The sequence below is a fragment of the Desmodus rotundus genome, chromosome 3 (genome assembly GCF_022682495.2).
Source record: "Desmodus rotundus isolate HL8 chromosome 3, HLdesRot8A.1, whole genome shotgun sequence".
NCBI classification, from domain to species: domain Eukaryota; kingdom Metazoa; phylum Chordata; class Mammalia; order Chiroptera; family Phyllostomidae; genus Desmodus; species Desmodus rotundus.
In genome coordinates this window covers 9,280,764-9,299,988 of record NC_071389.1, presented here as the reverse complement: position 1 = coordinate 9,299,988, position 19,225 = coordinate 9,280,764, and the positions used below count along the sequence as shown (strand labels likewise).

Here is a 19,225-nt window from a genome sequence, read left to right as displayed (position 1 = left end):
GGAAGCACAACCCAGGCATGTGCCCTGACTGGGAATGGAACCAGCGACCCTTTGGTTCACAGGCCGGTGCTCAGTCCACTCAGCCACACCAGCCAGGGCTGTATTTTTAATTTACAGATAGAAGTTATTTGGCGTTATTCCATTTTAGGTGAAAATGACCCTCCCCCCTCCTTTTTTAAATGAAGATGACCAGACCAGTTCAATAATCTTTGTTGGAAGCAAGGATTGGTATCAGTTTGTTCTTTCCTGGTGGGAGCAAGGCAGCAGAAATATGAAAGAGAAAAACTTTCAGATAAGAATCAGTTGTAAAATCTTTTCCTTGCATCAGGTTGGTTCTCAGAGGAGTGTGGTCTTTGTCAATTATCCAAGTCCACCCTGGAGGTCTAAGGATCACCTGTGTTGAAACTGCTTGTCAGGTCCTGAACTCATCTGCTTATAACTGGTAATACTGGTGTGCACAGCCTACTTCTGTTGGCAGAGTGAGTGGACTCTTCAGGACAGATTGGCCCCTACACTGTGGAAATAGACAGTTTCACTAGTAAAACAGGGGGAGGAATCATAGATGAGGGGCTGTGATTCTTATCAATATATGAATTTATTCTTAGGCTTTATTTAGCATTTGTATCACCTTGTGGCTTTTTTTGTTTTTTGTTTTTAAAGATTTATTTATTTTTTAGAGAGGGGAAGGAAGGGGGTGGGAACCAATGTGTGGTTGCCTCTCGCGCACCCTCCCACTGGGGACCTGGCCCGCAACCCAGGTATGGGCCCTGATCAAGAATCAAGCCATCGTGCTTGCTTCGGCAGCACATATACCAAAATTGGAACGATACAGAGAAGATTAGCATGGCCCCTGCGCAAGGATGACACACAAATTCGTGAAGCGTTCCATATTTTTTAGGAACTACTATAAAGGACACATGGACAAAATCAAGGGGGAGGGTGGAGGTGGGGGAGGGAGGTGGGTTCAGCTGGGTGGGGTGGAGGGATGGGGAGAAAAGGCATACAACTGTAATTGAATAACAATTAAAAAAAAAAAAAGAATCAAGCCATCGACCCCTTGGTTCTCAGCCTGTGCTCAATCCATTGAGCTACACCAGCCAGGGCTAAAAACAGGCTTTATTTTTTAAAGTGGTTTTAGGCTCACAGCAAAATTGAGCAAGTTCAGAGATATCCCATATACCCCTGCCCCAACACGTGCGCAGCCTCCCCTATGTCAGCATGCCCCACCGGAGAGGTGCCCTTGTTACAACTGATGAACCTACATTGATACAGCATCAGGACCCAAAGTCCATAGGTGGTATTAGGGTTCGTACTTGGTGAACATTCTGACTTTGGACAAAAGTATAATGACATGTATCTGCCATTATAGTAAAAGTTCTCATTTTAAAAAATTTTTGTGAGTTTATTTGAGCAAACTGACATATGCTGGGGAGCAAAATCTCAAATACTCCCAAGTTCTCATTTTTTAAAACAGATTTTCTTAATTATAAATAATAACTTAGTTATAAATAATAATCCATTGTAAACTAAATTGTATCTCCTTGTTTAAGATGGAGAACGTTTAGTTGTCATGTTCTAATGATAGAGACTTACTGAATACCTATTATATTCCGGGTACTGTTTTACCATACTCTTAACCACGAAGCTACATTGCCCCCCGCCCCTTCGCTTTGTAGTAACTAATACCAGTTACTGGACGGGTTGCACCATGATATGACAAAAGGGAGCGGAGTTACAGTATGGGCTCATTTTGTAATCTTGAGCAAGGCACTTAACCTTCCTGAACCTGGTGAATGAAAGGATTGGATCTTCCAGTTGTAAAAATATATGATTCTGTTTTCTTTTCCTGAATGAAAAAATCAAAGAAATTTGAAGTATTTCAAAGAAATTTATGTCTTATAAAAGTGATAAGACATTTAATAGATGCAGTTTTAATAATCCGATTTATAAGTGAAGTGCTGGACTTCCGGCCCAGATGAAGGCATAGGTAGACACCCTGCCTCCTCACACAACCAAAAGAAGGACAACAACAATTTAAAAACAAAAAACAACCAGAACTGACAGAAAAGCGAACTGTATGGAAGTCTGACAACCAAGGAGATAAAGAAGAAACATTCATCTAGACTGGTAGGTGGGGCAGAGACAGGCAGCCAGGGGGGAGAGGACTTGCAGCAAGGCGGTGGCTGTCAGACCCAGCGAAGTGGTGGATTGTGGAGCAGGGTGGGCAAAGCTGCAGCTGGCCGGAGAGGCAGCAGCTGGTGGACCAGGTGACAGACCTCGCAACCCAGGGCTCCAGCGCAGGGAAATAAAGCCTCAAACCTCTGATTCAAAACACCTGTGGGGGTTGAGGCAGCAGTAGGAGAAACTCCCAGCCTCACAGGAGAGGTCGTTGGAGAGACCCACAGGGGCCTAGAGCATGCACAAGCCCACCCGCTCGGGAAGCAGCGCTAGAAGAGCCCAATTTGATTGTGGGTAGCGGAGGGAGTGACTGAAAATCAGCAGAGAGTAGAGCAAGTGCTGTTGTTCCCTCTCGGTCCCTCCCCCATGTACAGTGTCACAAGTCACAGTGCAGTGACTAGCGTTACCCCGACCTGGTGAACACCCAAGGCTCCACCCCTTTATGTAACAGGCATGCCAAGACAAAAAAAAAAATGGCCCAAATGTAAGAACAGATCAAAGCTCCAGAAAAAATACAACTAAGCCATGAAGAGATAGCCAGCCTATCAGATGCACAGTTCAAAACACTGGTAATCAAGAGCTCACAGAATTGGTTGAATTTGGTCAAAAATTAGATGAAAAAATGCAGGCTATGCTAAGAGAAACAAAGGAAAACGTACAGGGAACCAATAGTGATGGGAAGGAAACTGGGACTCAAATCAACAGTGTGGACCAGAAGGAAGAAAGAAACATCCAACCAGAAAAGAGTGAGGAAACAAGAATTCAAAAAAATGAGGAGAGGCTTAGGAACCTCCAGGACATCTTTAAACGTTCCAACATCTGAATTATAGGGGTACCAGAAGGAGAAGAGGAAGAACAAAAAAATTGAAAACTTATTTGAACAAATAATGAAGGAGAACTTCCCCAGTCTGGCCAAGGAAATAGACTTCCAGGAAGTCCAGGAAGCTCAGAGAGTCCCAAAGAAGCTGGACCCAAGGAGGAACACACCAAGGCACATCATAATTACATTAGCCAAGATTAAAAATAAGGAGAGAATCTTAGAAGCAGCAAGAGAAAAGGACACAGTTACCTACAAAGGAGTTCCCATAAGACTGTCAGCTGATTTCTCAAAAGAGACCTTCCAGGCAAGAAGGTACTGGAAAGAAGTATTCCAAGTCATGAGAGGCAAGGACCTATATCCAAGATTGCTCTCTCCAGCAAAGCTTTCATTTAGAATGGAAGGGAAGACAAAGTGCTTCTCAGATAAGGTCAAGTTAAAGGAGTTCATCGTCACCAAGCCCTTATTATATGAAATGTTAAAGGGATTTATCTAAGAAAAAGAAGATAAAAAATGTGAACAGTAAAAATGACAGCAAACTCACAGTTATTAACAACCACACCTAAAACAAAAACAAAAGCAAATAAGCAAACAACTAGAACAGGAACAGAACCACAGAAATGGAGATCACATGGAGGGTTATCAACAGAGGAGTGGGAGGGGGAGAGGGGGGAAAGGTACAGAGAAATCAGTAGCATAAATGGTAGGTAGAAAATAGGCAGGGGGAGGGTAAGAATAGTATAGGAAATGTAGAAGCCAAAGAACTTATATGTATGGCACATGGACATGAACTATAGTGGGGGAATGTGGGAGGGAGGGGGTGTGCAGGATGGAGTGGAGTGAAGGGGGGGGGAATGGGACAACTGTAATAGCATAATCAATAAAATATATTTTTTAAAAAAGTGAAATGCCTAGGCTGAGGCCCTTGTTGTTTTTGTCTTTAGGTGTAGCCCACCAGTGTTACCATGGTTTCATAAAGGCTGTTCAGGAAGGAAACATTCAGTGGGAGAGTCGGACTTACCCTTATCCTGGAACCCCGATCACTCAGCGGTTCTCACACAGTAAGTATTCACTGTGAAAGCACATCCCACCCTGCCTGTGTTTCCAAAAACTGCTTTGGAGGTACGTTTGTTTGACTTTTTTATGAAGAGAATGTAAAATGAGGATTTATATTAATTTTACATTCAGAATGAGGGAAGCACATGAGTCTGAGTACATTGTAGGTGCTTTGGCATAAATTTATGTTCTGCTTTTCATTGAGCTTTTGTGGTATCTGTACTCCAAAGAGGTCAAGGTTATGCTTAGACTTTTATTTTTAGTTTTTAAAAGATATTTTATTTATTAATTTTTAGAGAGAGGGGAAGGAAAGGAGAAAAAGAGGGAGAGAAACTCTGACCCAGGACCACGCCCGCAACCCAGGCGTGTGCCCTGACAGGGAATTGAACCACAAAATGCTTTGCGGGACGACGCCCAACCACCTGAGCCACACTGGTCAGGGTCACGCTTATTTAGACTTTTAAACATCTGACATCATGTAAGAGAAACAAAGGAATGGCGTACACAAGGGTATTACTGAGATTTTGCTTAGGGAGTAGCCAGAGTTTAGCACTGTTTTGTAATAACTCTTTATTTTAACATAGTGTATGCTCAGCAAACACTGAATTTGACTAGAGTCACACAAAATTTCTGAGTGTGAAAGTTATTGATTATAAAATACAAATTTAAATAGTAAAATTATAAATAAAATGTCCTGGCAAATAGACATAATTTAGAGTTTTAAAATTATTCTGGAATTAACTCTTCATTTTAATTGACTTTTATAGACACATTATATTCTATTGTGATTCATATATCCCTCATCAAAGTGAAATTGAGGTGTAGTATATCTTAGGCCAATAAAGGTGTATTTATTAATGGTTCTGCAAGAAGAGAGCTCACTGAGGGGAGGATTGCCTCTTAGTTCTCATAATTACTGCTTTTTTAAAACATTTTTTTTGACAAACCTATTTTTAAATTTTTTAAATTTTTTAAAGATTATTTATTTCTAGAGAGAGGGGAAGTGAGGGAGAAAGAGAGGGAGAGAAACATCAATATGTGGTTGCCCCTTGTGCACCTCCTACGGCGGACCTGGCCCGCAACCCGGGCATGTGCCCCAACTGGGAATCTAACTGGGAATCTAACCCTGACTGGCGACCCTTAGGTTTGTTTGCAGGCCGGCACTCAGTCAACTGAGCTGTACCAGCCAGGGCACTGCTTTAATTTTATTACTTCCCTGTTCAGAAACCTTCAGTGCCTGTTCATTGCCTACAGGATGAAAGCTAAACTTAGTCTTATATTCAGAGCCCTCTTTAATTTGATCTGTGTCTACATTTAATCACTTCATCTTCCAGTGTTTGCCAAGAGCTCTTCTTTCAAGCTATCTCTTTGCCGTACTTGTTTCTTCCTCCGTGGAGTATTCCTATCCACTTAGCAGAAGCTTGCTTCTCCTTAAAGACTCAGTTGAAGTTCTGGCTCCTTCATAAAAACCTTTTCTCAACTTTCTAGCCCATTGAAAATATTTCTCTGTTCTGAGCTTATGTTGTTGCCTAAAATTCTAATTTGGCACTTAATTCACTGTGTCTTTTACTGTTAGCTTACATGTATGTGTCTTTTTAAAAAAACTATATTTTGAACTCTTGAAGGGAAGGAAAGAATATTAGTTATCCATGTTACATGAAAAATACCCCAAAACTTAGCAGTCTGAAACATTTTTTATCTCATGGAGTACCTGAAGGTCAGGAAACTGGGAGTGGCCTAGCTGGGAGGTTCTGGCTCTGGGTCTCCCCTGAGGTTGCAGTCAGTCTGACAGCCAGAGCTCTAGTCCCCTGAAGGCTTGCGGGGGTGTGGGGGACCAGCTTCTGAGCTCGCCCAGGGAACTGCGGACTGGAGGAGGAGCCCCCACCAACATGGGCTTCACAGAGCTGCTCACAGCCCGGCAGCTGGAGCCCCTCAGAATGAATGATCTGAGAGACAGACACCAGGACAGAAGCTGTGTGTCTTTTACACCCTAATCACTCAGGTAAATACCATCTTTTCTGCGGTATTCTATTGGTCACACCGCGGATGACCGAAGGAATAGATACCAGGAAGTGAGGATCATTGGAGGCCATCTTGGAGGCTGGCTGCTGATCATGTGCTGTACTCTGAATGCAGAAGATAGTTCAGTGAATAATTATAATTCATTATTACGTTTGAATGGTATCTAAACAGGTCAAAGGAATAGGCCAAACTATTGCTGTGCTCTTAGTTTTCTACAGGAGCTGCTTTCACTTGTGCCATTGTACACCCCCTAGAGCAGGGGTGTCAAACTCAGGTTCACCGGGGGCCACATCACCTTGCGGTGGCCTTCAAAGGGCTGAATGTAATTTTAGGACTGTATAAATGTAACTACTCCTTAACTAGGGGCAAGGAGCTCAGCGCTGCTGCAGGTGGAAACAAGGAGCCAGGCCAGATAAAACAAGGTGGAGGGCTGGATTCGGCCCACGGGCCTTGTGTTTGCCACCTGTGCACTAGAGCGATGAATCTCAAAGGGTGATTCCTGGACCCCTGGGAAGGAGGTCATCTTTGAGCCCCTTTGGGGGTCTGTGAAGTCAGAACTGGCTTTGTCTGTTTTGACCTGTGAGTGTGTGGCCGTGAAGAACACAGTGATCCCTGGAATCGTTGAAGGTCCCGCCTTGATTGTGTGCAGGCTGCAGCACTTTTACCCAGCATTGCTTCTGCACTATTAGTGCAAATGTCCACACAGTGAGAAGGGCGATTCACTACTTCTCCTTACTTCCCTCCTCTTACTTATTATTATTATTATTATTATTATTATTATTTAAATAGTTTTGAAAGGGTCTTGAATGTTTTCAGGAGCCCACAGACCACACTTAGACAGTACTGCAAAGGACAGTAAAATGAATCCTTGCTAAGAATGTTTAATGAAATTATGGAAGGATCCACGTTGGGTTGTTGTTGAGGGTAGGATAACGTCAGTTACCTACAGAGAATTGGAATAAGAGGTAGAAACAAGGTTTCTAAAGTCTAAAGACTTTTTTTTAGATGTTTTTTTAAATCAATTTTAGAACTATGAGGGAGATCGAATGAATCTGGGTAAAATAAAAACCAGAGTAGGAAGTATTCAGATGTGAGTAATTATCATAGCAAAAGTTCAGCTTTCTGATGAGAGAGGGAGAATTTTTTTTTTAATCATCACCTTAGGATATGTTTTTATTGATTTTAGGGAGAGAAGAAGGGGGAAAGAGACAGTGATGTGAGAGAAAAACATCAATTGATTGCCTTCTTGTATACACCCCAACTGGGGATCAAACATGCAACCTAGTTGTGTGCTCTGACTGGGGATCGAACCCACAACCTTTTGGTGTTCAGAATGATGTTCCAACTAACTGAGCCATCTGGCCAGGACTAACTAGCTTTTGAAAAAGTATTATCACAAAATAGAGGCAGTTATTTGAGGGGGAAATGGAAAGGAATAGTAGTTAGTAAGCTCCCAGAAGTTCAGAGATTGGTAGGTTTTGATACTGGTTTTTACTTAAAATTTGTCTCATATCTTTGCTTGAAATCCGAGAACAGGTGCCATAGATTTGTAAGAGGTGCCTCTGTGTCTTACCATCTCTTTTGGCCTGTCTCTCAAGTTTCTTTCCGTCTGTCTCTACGTGCTGTCTAACTGGCAAACTGGTGAGGACTGAGAGAAATACCAGTTTTCAAAATAGGTTGAAAACAAGGAATTCCTTGAATTTCTTTCCTTAGTTTCTACCTCTTCCAACCCTGTACTTACCCCTTGAGCTCAACTTTATTCCTTATTCCCAGCTCATGTTGAGCTCAAGATCCACATTTCCAATTCTTTGCATCTTTTGCCCCAGAGATAACACAGATGTTTCATATTAGTCAGCTAAAAGCAGAATTCAGTAGTACCTCCCAAATCTTTTCCTCTCCCTAATTTAGTTAATGGCATTATCATGCTTTCAATTATACAAGCCTGAAATCTTGGATTCATTCTTAATACCTCTCTTTTCCGCAACAACAGAAGTCAGATCCTGTTGACTTTTTTCCTGTCTCAGCATCTCTGTCATATGTTTCTATTTTTTTCCCCATTACTCATGTGTATGATCTAATCATTCCATCTTTCCAAAGTTTTGTCTAAATAGATTCTTGCTTTTCCTCTCTCTTCATTTGAAACTGTACTAGACACTGTTGGCAGTCAGCTGTAAAACAGAGGACAGTGCTACCTCCTAGGGCATTTGGGAATGTGTGAAGTCGTTCATCGTCTTGACTGGGAAGCATTTCAAGCATTTAATAGGCAAGGACCAGGGATGCTAAATATCTTGCGGTGAATGGGATGATCCTAAACACAAAGAATTAGCCTGCCCCAAATGACAGAGCTCCTGTCGGGAAACACTGCAGATCTGAAACATAAAACCAGCCTCATCATCTACCAAAAAGCCTCAGCCTCTCTGTACTACACGGAGAAGTTTCCACTCCACCTGGCTTCCAGGGCACTGGTTATCTTTCCAGTCTAGCTCACTGTTGCGTCCTCACATAGTCAGACTTCACGTGCCCAAGACTCCTTGTTATGTCTTAAACTTCCCTAGCTCATGGCTCTTCTTGGATGCCCTGATTTCATCCACCCTTTCCCACTTGTTCCTTTTCTGTCCCTAGACTTGTGTGTCCCTCATTAATTGACTAAAAATGTCCTATCTTCTAAAACTCGTCTTATAAACAAAGCCAAAAGCCACTTTCTTCAAAAACTACTCTCAAATTTCCCACCGTGGAGATTAAGTTCTGTTCTTCCTCTGCTTGTACCCCCCTAATGCACTCTTCCTACCTTCCTCTTACTGTTCATAACGTCTGTCTCTTACTGTAATTCCCCGTATACAAGAGGCTGCATGCAAGAGAACTTTAGGCTTGGGAAGCACTTTCCTTGGCTCCTCTAACCCACAATTTCATCATCTGTAAAATGTGAGTGAAAATTCTTGTACCACAGGGTTGCTAGGAAATTGAATTGAAGAAACATTTGTAAAAAAAATAAATAAAATAAATAAGGTTTTAAACTGCAAAACGGTAGGATGATGACGATGATGCTCCTCCACAAAACAGCTGTCTACCTGGGGACAGATAGGTTCTGTGTCTTGAGACATCTGTGCACCTTTCTCAATGCCTGGATCATAATTCATAATTCATTAAATAGTGTGGAATTAAATATAACAAAGATATGAGCAGTACAGCTTCTTTCCTAAGTGTTAAAAAGGAAAGGTCTGGCCCAAAAAAAGGCAGGGGAAGTAAAATGAAACCAGTTCTCCTGGGTTTTTGGTGAGTGCATGTGATTCTCTTCAGATTGTACGGTGCCCTTTTCAGATTGATGTAGTGGTCTGTTGAGTCCCCAGCGTCACGCTTTGAAAAGGTTTTAGTGTTGAGGCTCCAGACACAGGTCATTCCACATACACATTGCTAATCATGTTCCTGCAGTAGCCAGCAGGTCCAGACTGGGTGGCCAGCCTTGCTTGTTCCATAGTTATGTAATTACAGGCCTTAGCAAGTGTGTCCCGGCTTGTAGGCATGACGCACAGGACAGCAGAGTCTGGGTAAGCATGGGATGAATGCCTCAGGGCCTTTCCCTGGAGACAAGTGGGGAAACAGAAGAGAATTTAACACCTGAAAGTGCAAAAAATTAGAGTGGACATTTATTGAGTGATTACCAGGCGCCAGGGAAAATGCGAAACAACTGGCATACTTTGCATTGGAGAGGACTGTAATATAGGAGGGAAGTATTTGGAGTGCTGAAGAACTGTTTGCTTGCTGTGTGTGTAACTGGGAATATTTGACTTGCATTTGAATAGGGACTATTAGGTACTAACTTGAGGTATGTATGTGTCTTGCAATAATTGTTCATGGAGCAATCAAACCCATTTCCGAAGATTGAAGATAATTAGCAGTTGAATAAACATTCTTAATGTAATTTCTTAGCAGATTATTCATACTGTATTATGAACTGTAATTTTTGTAAGGCACATTCCAACGGTCTGAAAGGAAAATACTCTCTTTGGGTGGAGAACTTTGGTAAAAGGGAAATGACTACTTGAACACTGGTATTTGTATAAATTCTTAATTTTTTCTAAAAGGTCCATTGAACTAGTCTGGTTCCCCCACACCCACTCAGAACAACATGTAGGTGTCTTAATAAAAATAGACAATACACAAAGTTCACTAGGGTGCCTAAAATATTTGAGTGTATTATCGATGGCAGTTTTCTCATTCCATTGTATCTGAGTTCTAAACTTAGCTGACTAAATTGACTCCCTTCCTCTCCAAGCTTTGTTGATAATTGACTGCTGAACATTGAAAACATGGTGTGTGAAACTTGTCATTTTAGTCTTATTATCTTTGTATAGTTTGGGCTGTGCCTTCCTCTTCCAGAAACCTTTGTTTGCTCAAAGAGAAGCAGGAAAATGCCAATTGCCTTATTTTAGTATAGGATTAAAATACATGTGGTTAAGAACCTCATGGGGCCCAGTGACTGGCTGAGTTTTCAATCCAAATAGAGAAGAAGAATGTTTGCTACCTCTTTGATAAATAAAGGCACTGCTCTCTTTTGCTACACAAAGGAAGCAGCTGCTAAGAGTTGATCTTTGAGGAGTGGTGAGACATAAATGAGCCCTCACTCTTTCAGATATCACATCATGAGTTTGCCTTACTAAACATTGTTATAAAGGACACAAATTATGGTTTCAGAAGCCATAGGACATTGCCAATTTCTGTTCTGGAGATATGGATTACCAAGAGGAAAAGAATATTCTTTATGCTTGGCACCAGTTGGTTTGGTTCAAAATTTTCCCATTTGTTGGAATAGCTAGTTCAAGAAAGGTGTGAGAGCCCTGGCCAGTGTGGCTCAATTAGTTGTAATGTCATCCCATACAATTGAAAGGTCTCTGGTTTGATTCCTGTTCAGGGCACAAGCCTGAGTTGCGGGTTCGGTCTGCATTTGGCTCTGTACAGGAGGCGACAGATTGATGTTTCTCTCCCTTTCTCTCTCCTTCCCTTACCGTCTCTCTAAAATCAGTGGGCATGTGTTCGGGTGAGGATTAAAAAAAAGAAAGAAAGAAATGTATGAGGAAGCCAAAAATATCTGAAGCGTAGCTCTTCGGTGGAGTTTAAAATATGATACCATTAATTATCCATTTTGTTTACCTAATGTCATCTAATTTGATCCTTTGTTATTTGTAATTTGTAACAAAACTGAGACACGAGCAATGTAATTCCACAGGATTTTACTTTTTTTTTTTTTTTAACTTCTTAATAGACTTTTTTGTTGGGATGTGGATTAAAACACTGATTCAGAAGTTATTTTCAAAGGCAAAGACAGTCAGTGGAAGGTGTAAGATCATTTAAATCTTTATATGCCATTGTAGTGTGTTTGAATTCTAGGGACATATATTAACTATTTTGCAGGTGTGAGTTTATTGATGATTAGATAGTATTTCATTTCTTCACATCTCTAGTCTCTTTAATTTCTTTGTAAATTTGAGAAGTCTGCAGCTCCCTTGTTGCACGGTGTCAGAGATCTGATGATTTGGGTGTGCTTTTCCACTGACTGAAATTACTGGGTGTAAGTGACTAAACATACTGCTTTTATTGGTCCTTAACTCACCCAGTTTTCTGACTTGGCCTTCATAGTGTGGAGATTCCATAAAGTGCCTATTGGGTGGGCTCAGTTTTGAAAAAATAAAAAGATAGGGTTATCCCCAGAGCTAGTACATATCACAGGGGTAATACAGCAGTGGCATTTCCCTTTTTCTAAACTCGAATAAATGGTGCCAGATTTCAGAATAAATCTTAAAATCAGCGACGTGCCAAATCGAACTAGCTCAGCAAATAAACTAAATGATCGGGGAAACGTTGTACTAGTGGGTTGAATCTCTGACTTTCTTTTCACTTTCCCCTTCCTTGTATATGACCCTTAACTGTTCAAGCTTAGTTTCACATGAACTTTGAGAGGTCTTTTTCCCACTGGAAAACATGAAGTGAATAGAAAGAGAAGTTTTTCTTCGCCTTTTTCCTGAGATCCAGGACTGTAAGGAGTGTGGTCATCTTTTCCAAAAGATAGTGAGAAGCAAGGTGGCAGAGCTTAGCTCTCAGATCTCTCATCTAGACTCTGGCTCTGGTCTTTCTAGTTTTAGAGGCACAGCCCTCTCACAATCATTGCCTCTTCAGAATGATGCCTATTGGTGAGGTGCATATAATCTACTAATTAAAAAGGCTCTTCTCAGAGACCTTGTTGCTTTTTAAATGTTACTTACTGCACTGTTTTTCTGTTTAGCATTACTAGCCTGCCTTGGTGGCTTCTGGTTATACCTAGGAGCTTTCATGCTTTTTCTCTCAGTTGTCTTGGGATCACACTACTTCTGAGATGCCTGAGCTACATTGGTCTTCATTAGTGCTTATTTCGTGGCGTTGGTTAAAATTGTCTTCTCTCATTCTCCTTCATATAAGGACCTGTTTATTGGTTTGTGCTTTGGGTTTCATTTGAAAACAAACCAGTAAGATGACTGGAGGAGAGAAATGGGAGGACAGTACATCTGTTAGCACTGACTCTCTCTCCCTAACCCTATGCAGATTCAGATTAAGTACGCAGCTGTGCTGAAATATCACTCGTTGAGTGCCCTTAATATGAATTCGTGTGTGTTCTTGCTAGAATTATACTGTCTTATTTTTTTTTAAGATGTTTTATTTATTTATTTTTAGAGAGAGAGGAAGGGAGGGAGAAAAAGGGAGAGAAACATCAGTGTGTGGTTGCCTCTAGCGTGCCCCCCACCGGGGACCTAGCCCATAACACAGACGTGCCCTGACTAGGAATTGAACCTGCGGCCCTTTGGTTTGCAGGCTGGCACTGAATGCACTGAGCCACACCAGCTCAGGCTATACTGTCTTATTTAATGACATCATTGTCACTTTGCTTAGTGTGCTCAGAAATAACCTTTTCTTTGCTTTTCTCTGGGCCTCATTTTAAAGGTGATGCTGACCAATCTGAAGAAAACAGGTTGGTTATAGAAAATTAGTACCTGGTAAGAGTTGCAAAATATGTGAAATAATTGATCTTTGAAAGATATGGGCTATAGTTAAGGTATTAAAGGGACTTCGAAATTAAACATCAGTTATTTATTTATTGTTTTCTTTCTAGGTGCATGCTATTATGATGCTAATCAGTCTATGTATGTGTTTGGAGGCTGTACCCAAAGCAGCTGCAATGCTGCTTTCAATGACCTCTGGCGACTTGACCTGAATAGCAAAGAATGGATTCGACCTTTGGCTTCAGGTAAGAGATAAAATGCTCATCTTTGCTTTCCTAATATGTAACTACCTTTGCATGGAAACTACTGAATCATTTTCGGTGTTAGTCTCAAGGACAGGTTAATGGGGCCCTGGGTTCTTTGTCAAATGTGCTGTGTAAGTGCTAAGAGTAATATGCTTGTGTAAGGTCTTTGAATTTAAAAAAAAAAAAAATTATACTTTATCATTAGTATTTGTGCCTTGACAAAATTGCTATATACTACTGTGTGAATTCATTTGCGTGGTTTTCTCAAATACTTACACAGGTGTGATATGCTCTTTGGTATGAAATTGAAATAAGAGCAGAAACACAGAGTCGTGAGAACTGTAGCTGACTGACAGAAGCTGCTGTCCCAGGGCTAAGATCTCTGAATATCTTTTGTTGTTGCCAGCTGAGATATTTGGGGAGTGTATGGAACATGCCTCTGCTGGTTACTCTCCACAACACAGGAGTGTGGGAAGATTCCACAGTAGGTGCATTCCTGCACAGTCCCACTGTGCCAAAATTCTGGCAGAAAGAAATGAGATTATTTTCTCCTTTTTTGACCTAAACTTTCTTGGGGTAAAAAAATAAAATAAAAACAATTGTTTTTGCACTCAAGAGGTGGGGCAGTCTCACATTTATAAGATTTGAGGGGCTGATGTGAGAGAGAAATAGAGTCCACTGACTATGAAGTTTTCTGCTAGATTTGTTGGCAGGCTTTTCCCAAACATTCTTCATTTGGCTTTTCAAGGTTGGAATTCACCCTAGGACTAAGGCAACTTGGGTTTTCCTTGTGCAGATTCCCTACTTATTTTGGTCTTGATTTACTACTTTGATTATTAAATGGGAGGGAACCCAGTGTATTAGAAAGGGCACTGGACTGAGTAAGGAGACATGAATTTTATTTGCCGGCATAATCACCAATTCTCCATGTCACTATGAACAAGTTACTGTATCTCTCTGAGAGACATATGGTGTAGGACTAGATGATTCTAGTTTTAAATGGATTGGGAAGGCTAGTTTATCTTTCTCTTTAGTTGTATAATGACTGCTATGAATATCTAGGCCAGGGGCTTAAAACCCTTTTATGAGAAGCTGCTACACATTGCTTCCCCAGAACTGTGAACTTCTGTTCCTTCCTCCTGAAATAGGCAAAGAGGAGGGAGTAGCACAGTGACAGTGGAGGTTACTCATAGGTGGGACTCGATTTTGTACAGATGAAACTCTTTATTAAAAGTATTGGAAGCTTTTGGCCAAGATGTAGGCATAGATATGCTTTACTTCCTCACACAACCAGCAGAAGGATAACAGCCAATTTAAAATAAAAGAAACAACCAGAACTGCCAGAAAATGGAACTGTATGGAAGTCCAACAACTGAGAAGTTAAAAAAGAAACGGTCATCCAGACTGGCAGGAAGGGCAGAGGTGGGCAGCCAGGGCGGAGATGTGGCGGCTGGTGGACCTGGCAGACGGGTGAGGCGTCAGCTGGCAGACCAGGCAGTCTCACATTCACATGCGGATAAACCAGGAGGAACAACTGAGGAGTGAGACAGACCACACAACCCAGGGTTCCAGCATGGGGAAAATAAAGCCTTAAAACCTCTGGCTGTAAAAACCTGTGGGAGTTGTGGAGGCAGGAAAAACTCCCAGTCTCAGTGAAGAGTTCACTGGAGGGGTCCACTGGAGAGGTCCATAGGATTTTAGAACAGATACAAACCCACCTACACAGGAATCGGCACCAGGAGGATGCAGTTTGCTTGTGGGTAGCGGGAGAAGTGACTGAAAGGGAGCAAGAGCCTAGCAAGCGGCATGTTCCTTCTCTGATCCCTCCCCCACATACAGCGCCACAACACAGTGACGTGGGTTGCCCCGCCCTGGTGACTACCTAAAGCTCAGCCATGTATAATGTAACAGGTGCACTGAGACAAAGAAATATGCCCCAAATGAAAGAACAGATAAAAACTCCAGAAAAAGAGCTAAGTGACAAGGAGGTAGACAACCTATCAGATGCAGGGTTCAAAACACTGGTAATCAGGATGCTCACAGAAATGATTGAGTATTGTCGTAAAATAAAGGAAGAAGTGAAGGCTATATACAGAGTGAAATAAAGAAAGATATACAGGGAACTAACAGTGAAGGGAAGGAAACCGGAACTCAATCAATGATTTGGTACAGAAGGAAGAAATAAACATTCAACTGGAACAGAATGAAGAAACAAGAATTCAGAAAAATGAAGAGAGTCTCAGGAACCTCTGGGACAACTTTAAATGTTCCAACATCCAAATCGTAGGGGTGCCAAAAGGAAAAGAGGAAGGGCAAAAAATTGAAAACTTCCCCAGTCTGGCGAAGGAAATAGACTTTCTGGAAATGCAAGTCCAGGAAGCTCAGAGAGTCCCAAAGAAGTTGGACACAAGGAGGAACACAGCAAGACACATCATAATTGCATTACCCAAGATTAAAGATAAGGAGAGAATCTTTTTCTTTTTTTAAAGTGGTTTTTAAGTCTCTCTCTCTCTTTTTTTTTTTTTAAGATTTTATTTTTAGAGAGAAGGGAAGGGAAGGAGAAATAGAGAGAAACATCATTGTGTGGTTGCCTCTCATGCATCCCCTACTGGGTACCTGGCCCACAACCCAGGTGTGTGCCCTGGCTAGAATCAAAACCAGCGACCCCTCATAGGCCAGCTATGCAATCCACTGAGTCACACCAGTCAGGGCATAAGGAGAGAATCTTAAAAGCATCAAGAGAAAGGAGAGGGTTACCTACAAAGAGGTCCCATAAGACTATTAGATGATTCCCATAAGACTCAGCTGGAAAGACATATTCAAAGTCATGAAAAACAAGGACCTACGTCCAAGATGACTCTATCCAGCAAAGCTATCATTCAGAATGGAAGGGCAGATAACATGCTTCCCAGCCCTGACTGGTGTGGCTCAGTGGATCGAGCACTGGACTACAAACTAAAAGGTTGCGGGTTCAATTCCCAGTCAGGGCACATGGTTGCGGACCAGGTCCCCAGTATGGGGCGTGCAAGAGGCAACCACACATTGATGTTTCTCTCCCTTTCTCCTTCCCTTCCCGTCTCTCTAAAGCCTTAAAAAAAGTTGCTTCCCAGATAAGGTAAAGTTAAAGGAGTTCATCATCACCAAGCCCTTACTATGTGAAATGTTAAAGGGACTTACCTAAGAAAAAGAAGATGATCAAAACTACGAACAGTAAAATGACAACAAACTCACAATGATCAACAACTGAAACTAAAAACAAAAACAAACTAAGCAAACAACTAGAACAGGAACAGAATCACAGAAATGAAGATCACATGGGGAGGGGGAGGGAAGAGAATGGGGAAAGAGGTACAGGGAATAAGAAACATAATTGGTAGGTACAAAATAGACAGGGGGTTTAAGTATAGTATAGGAAATGGAGAAGCCAAAGAACTTATTCGTATGACCCAGGAACATGAACTAAGGTAGGGGGAGTGCAGTATGGAAGGGGATAAAGGGGAGAAAAAAAATGGGATAACTGTAATAACATAATCAATAAAATATACATAAAAAAAGTATTGGAAAGAGGAACAAGTGTTAATCTCTAAAAAAATTTAAGGGTTAATACTATTTTAGGGTCCTCAGATTTTTGTACTCTAGATACTTTCCTTTTCTACCCCTTTGTCCCCTGTTGCACTTAGTGAAATACCGATTAACATTTGGAGTCACAAGTTCTAAAACGTGGAGAGTCTTTTCAGTCTATACATCCTATTGCCGCTGTACTTGGTATCCAGGCCCCAGAGCAGCTTTGGTTGTTCCAGTTGCAGAATACTTATACTGCCTTTCTCCGTTTTGTGGCTACACTGTATGCCTTCGATAACTTCTGGGTGTTACTCTATCTTGTAGAAGTGGAGCTCTGACTGTGGGACCTTCATAATCTGTTACTACTTTGCTTATTTTTCCTTATTTCTCCCTATAAGATGGACATGGGTGTTTTTAAAAAACCACTGAGTTTTAAGACTGTTCTAAAATTTCCAAGGTAGCAAGTATCAGAGAAATAACTGACTTGATAATTCAGATTCTACAAAGAATATGAATTTTTAAAAATACAGTGTTAGACTGTTTCCTTTTATAAAATCATGTAAGTTCCTGAATGTTTAAAGTAGTTTTCTAACAAAGTATCTCAAAGAATCTAGTTGCTTAATCACTCTGCTCTACAGTTAGAGTCTAGTTGTAGAGGGGGGGGAAACTTAGCTTTCTGAAATGTCTACTTAAAAAAAGCAAACAAACAGTAGTTCAGTGGAGAGCCCCTGAGACTCTCGGTTAGGAGGAAATCTCATGGGAAGATTGCCTGGGGCGGTGTTTCTCTGTGTCGAGTCTCTGTGCTGTCGTGAGTCTCAGCCAAAATCACTCTCTAACGGGGCCTCAGTGAGTGTTTCTGAACAAGACACAGTTGTTGATGTGTTTGATGTGCCTGAGTCACCACCCATTTTAGTGCATGGAGGTGGGTGAGTTGGTGGATGGCTGGGGGAGGGTGCTGCCCACCACCCTTTGGTGCTCGCTTTGAAGTCGTCTTCTAGCATTTGAGTATTTGCAAGTGATGAGTATTTAAAACAATTGCTTTAACAGTGTTTGGTCTCCAAAAGTGTAGCTGTTTGGGAAAGAGCATCAGACAAGCAGTGGAACAGTTTGGGTTAGGAGAGTCTTGATAGACATGCTACCGTACCAGGTACCTTTTTACATGTTTGTTTGGTTACATTGAGAGTGGAGCATTCTTGTTTTGGCTGGGTTCGTTCTTAGTTAGCTCAGGCTGCCATGACAAAATGAACTGGTTGGTGTAAACAACAGGAATTTCTCAATTCTGGAAGCTAGGCATCTTGAGATCAGGGTGCTGGTGAGAACTCTCTCTTGAGCTGCTTTCTTGCTCTGTCCTCACATGGCAGAGAGCTAGAGTTCTGTTGTTTCTTCCTCTTCATCTTTCCCGTAGGAGCACTGGCCCCATCATAAGGACTCCCCCTCTGACTCCATCTGAACCTCCTTACCTCCCAAAGGTCCTGTCTCCAGATGCCATCACATTGGGGCTGGGGCTTCCACATGTGAATTTTGAGGAGATACAGTTTGGTCCACGGCAGTTGGAATTGATGTGATTTGCCAATGAAACCTTGTCTTTAGTTCCTTTTGAAATCATAGAGGTGCTCCATCTGGAGGGAGCTCTGTGGTGATGAGAGTTGGAACGCCAGCTCTTACAGCTGACACTGACCTACAGCTGGCGCTGCTCAGACGTTTCCAAAGAGGCAACCCTGCCTCTCCCTGTATCCTCGCTGTTGTGGTCCCTACCCTTGTGGAGCTATTTGTAGTGGGGAAGAAACAAAAATCAGGTAAGCAACTTGTTAGAAATTATGGAGGAAACACACAAGGGATGAGATACAGAGTGAAGAATGAAGAGTGGAGAAGTGAGAACGGCATGTGCAAAGACCCTGGGACGGCAAAGAGTAGGACATGTTGCAGGGCCCGGAAGCAGCACAGTAGGCACGGAGTACAGTGGCCTACATGGAGCCCCCTCACTCACAAAGCAAGTTCTGTGAAAATTTGAGATTTTAAGCAGAGGAGTATTATGACCCAATTTACATTTTATTTTATTGATTTATTATAAATTTTTAAGATTTTATTTATTTTTAGAGGAAGGGAGAAAGACCGGGAGAGAAACATTGATGCGTGAGAGAAACAATGATCAGTTGCCTCTCACACGCCCCGACCGGGGACCGGGCCTGCCACCCAGATATGTGCCCTGAATGGGAATCAAACCGATGACCTTTTGCTTTTCTGGACGGCACTAAACCAACTAAGCCACACCAGTCAGGATGACCCAACTTACAATTTAAAGAACACTTTTGCTGCTA

The 19,225-nt window shown here is 41.8% G+C and overlaps 1 protein-coding gene and 1 non-coding gene across 5 annotated transcripts in view; both read left to right on the top strand.

The window, feature by feature from the left end:
* Positions 1-19,225, top strand: part of FBXO42 (F-box protein 42) — a 76,156-nt gene that overhangs the window by 35,831 nt on the left and 21,100 nt on the right. For all 4 annotated transcript variants that reach the window (XM_045190563.3, XM_024554264.4, XM_045190564.3 and 1 more), the window contains 2 exons: positions 3,940-4,056; positions 13,212-13,346. In XM_045190563.3, coding sequence (XP_045046498.1) covers positions 3,940-4,056; positions 13,212-13,346 — 252 coding nt within the window. The remainder of the gene's footprint in view (positions 1-3,939; positions 4,057-13,211; positions 13,347-19,225) is intronic.
* LOC112299687 (U6 spliceosomal RNA) lies at positions 789-895 on the top strand. Its single transcript, XR_002974280.2, has one exon. It is a non-coding gene; the product is annotated as a U6 spliceosomal RNA (small nuclear RNA).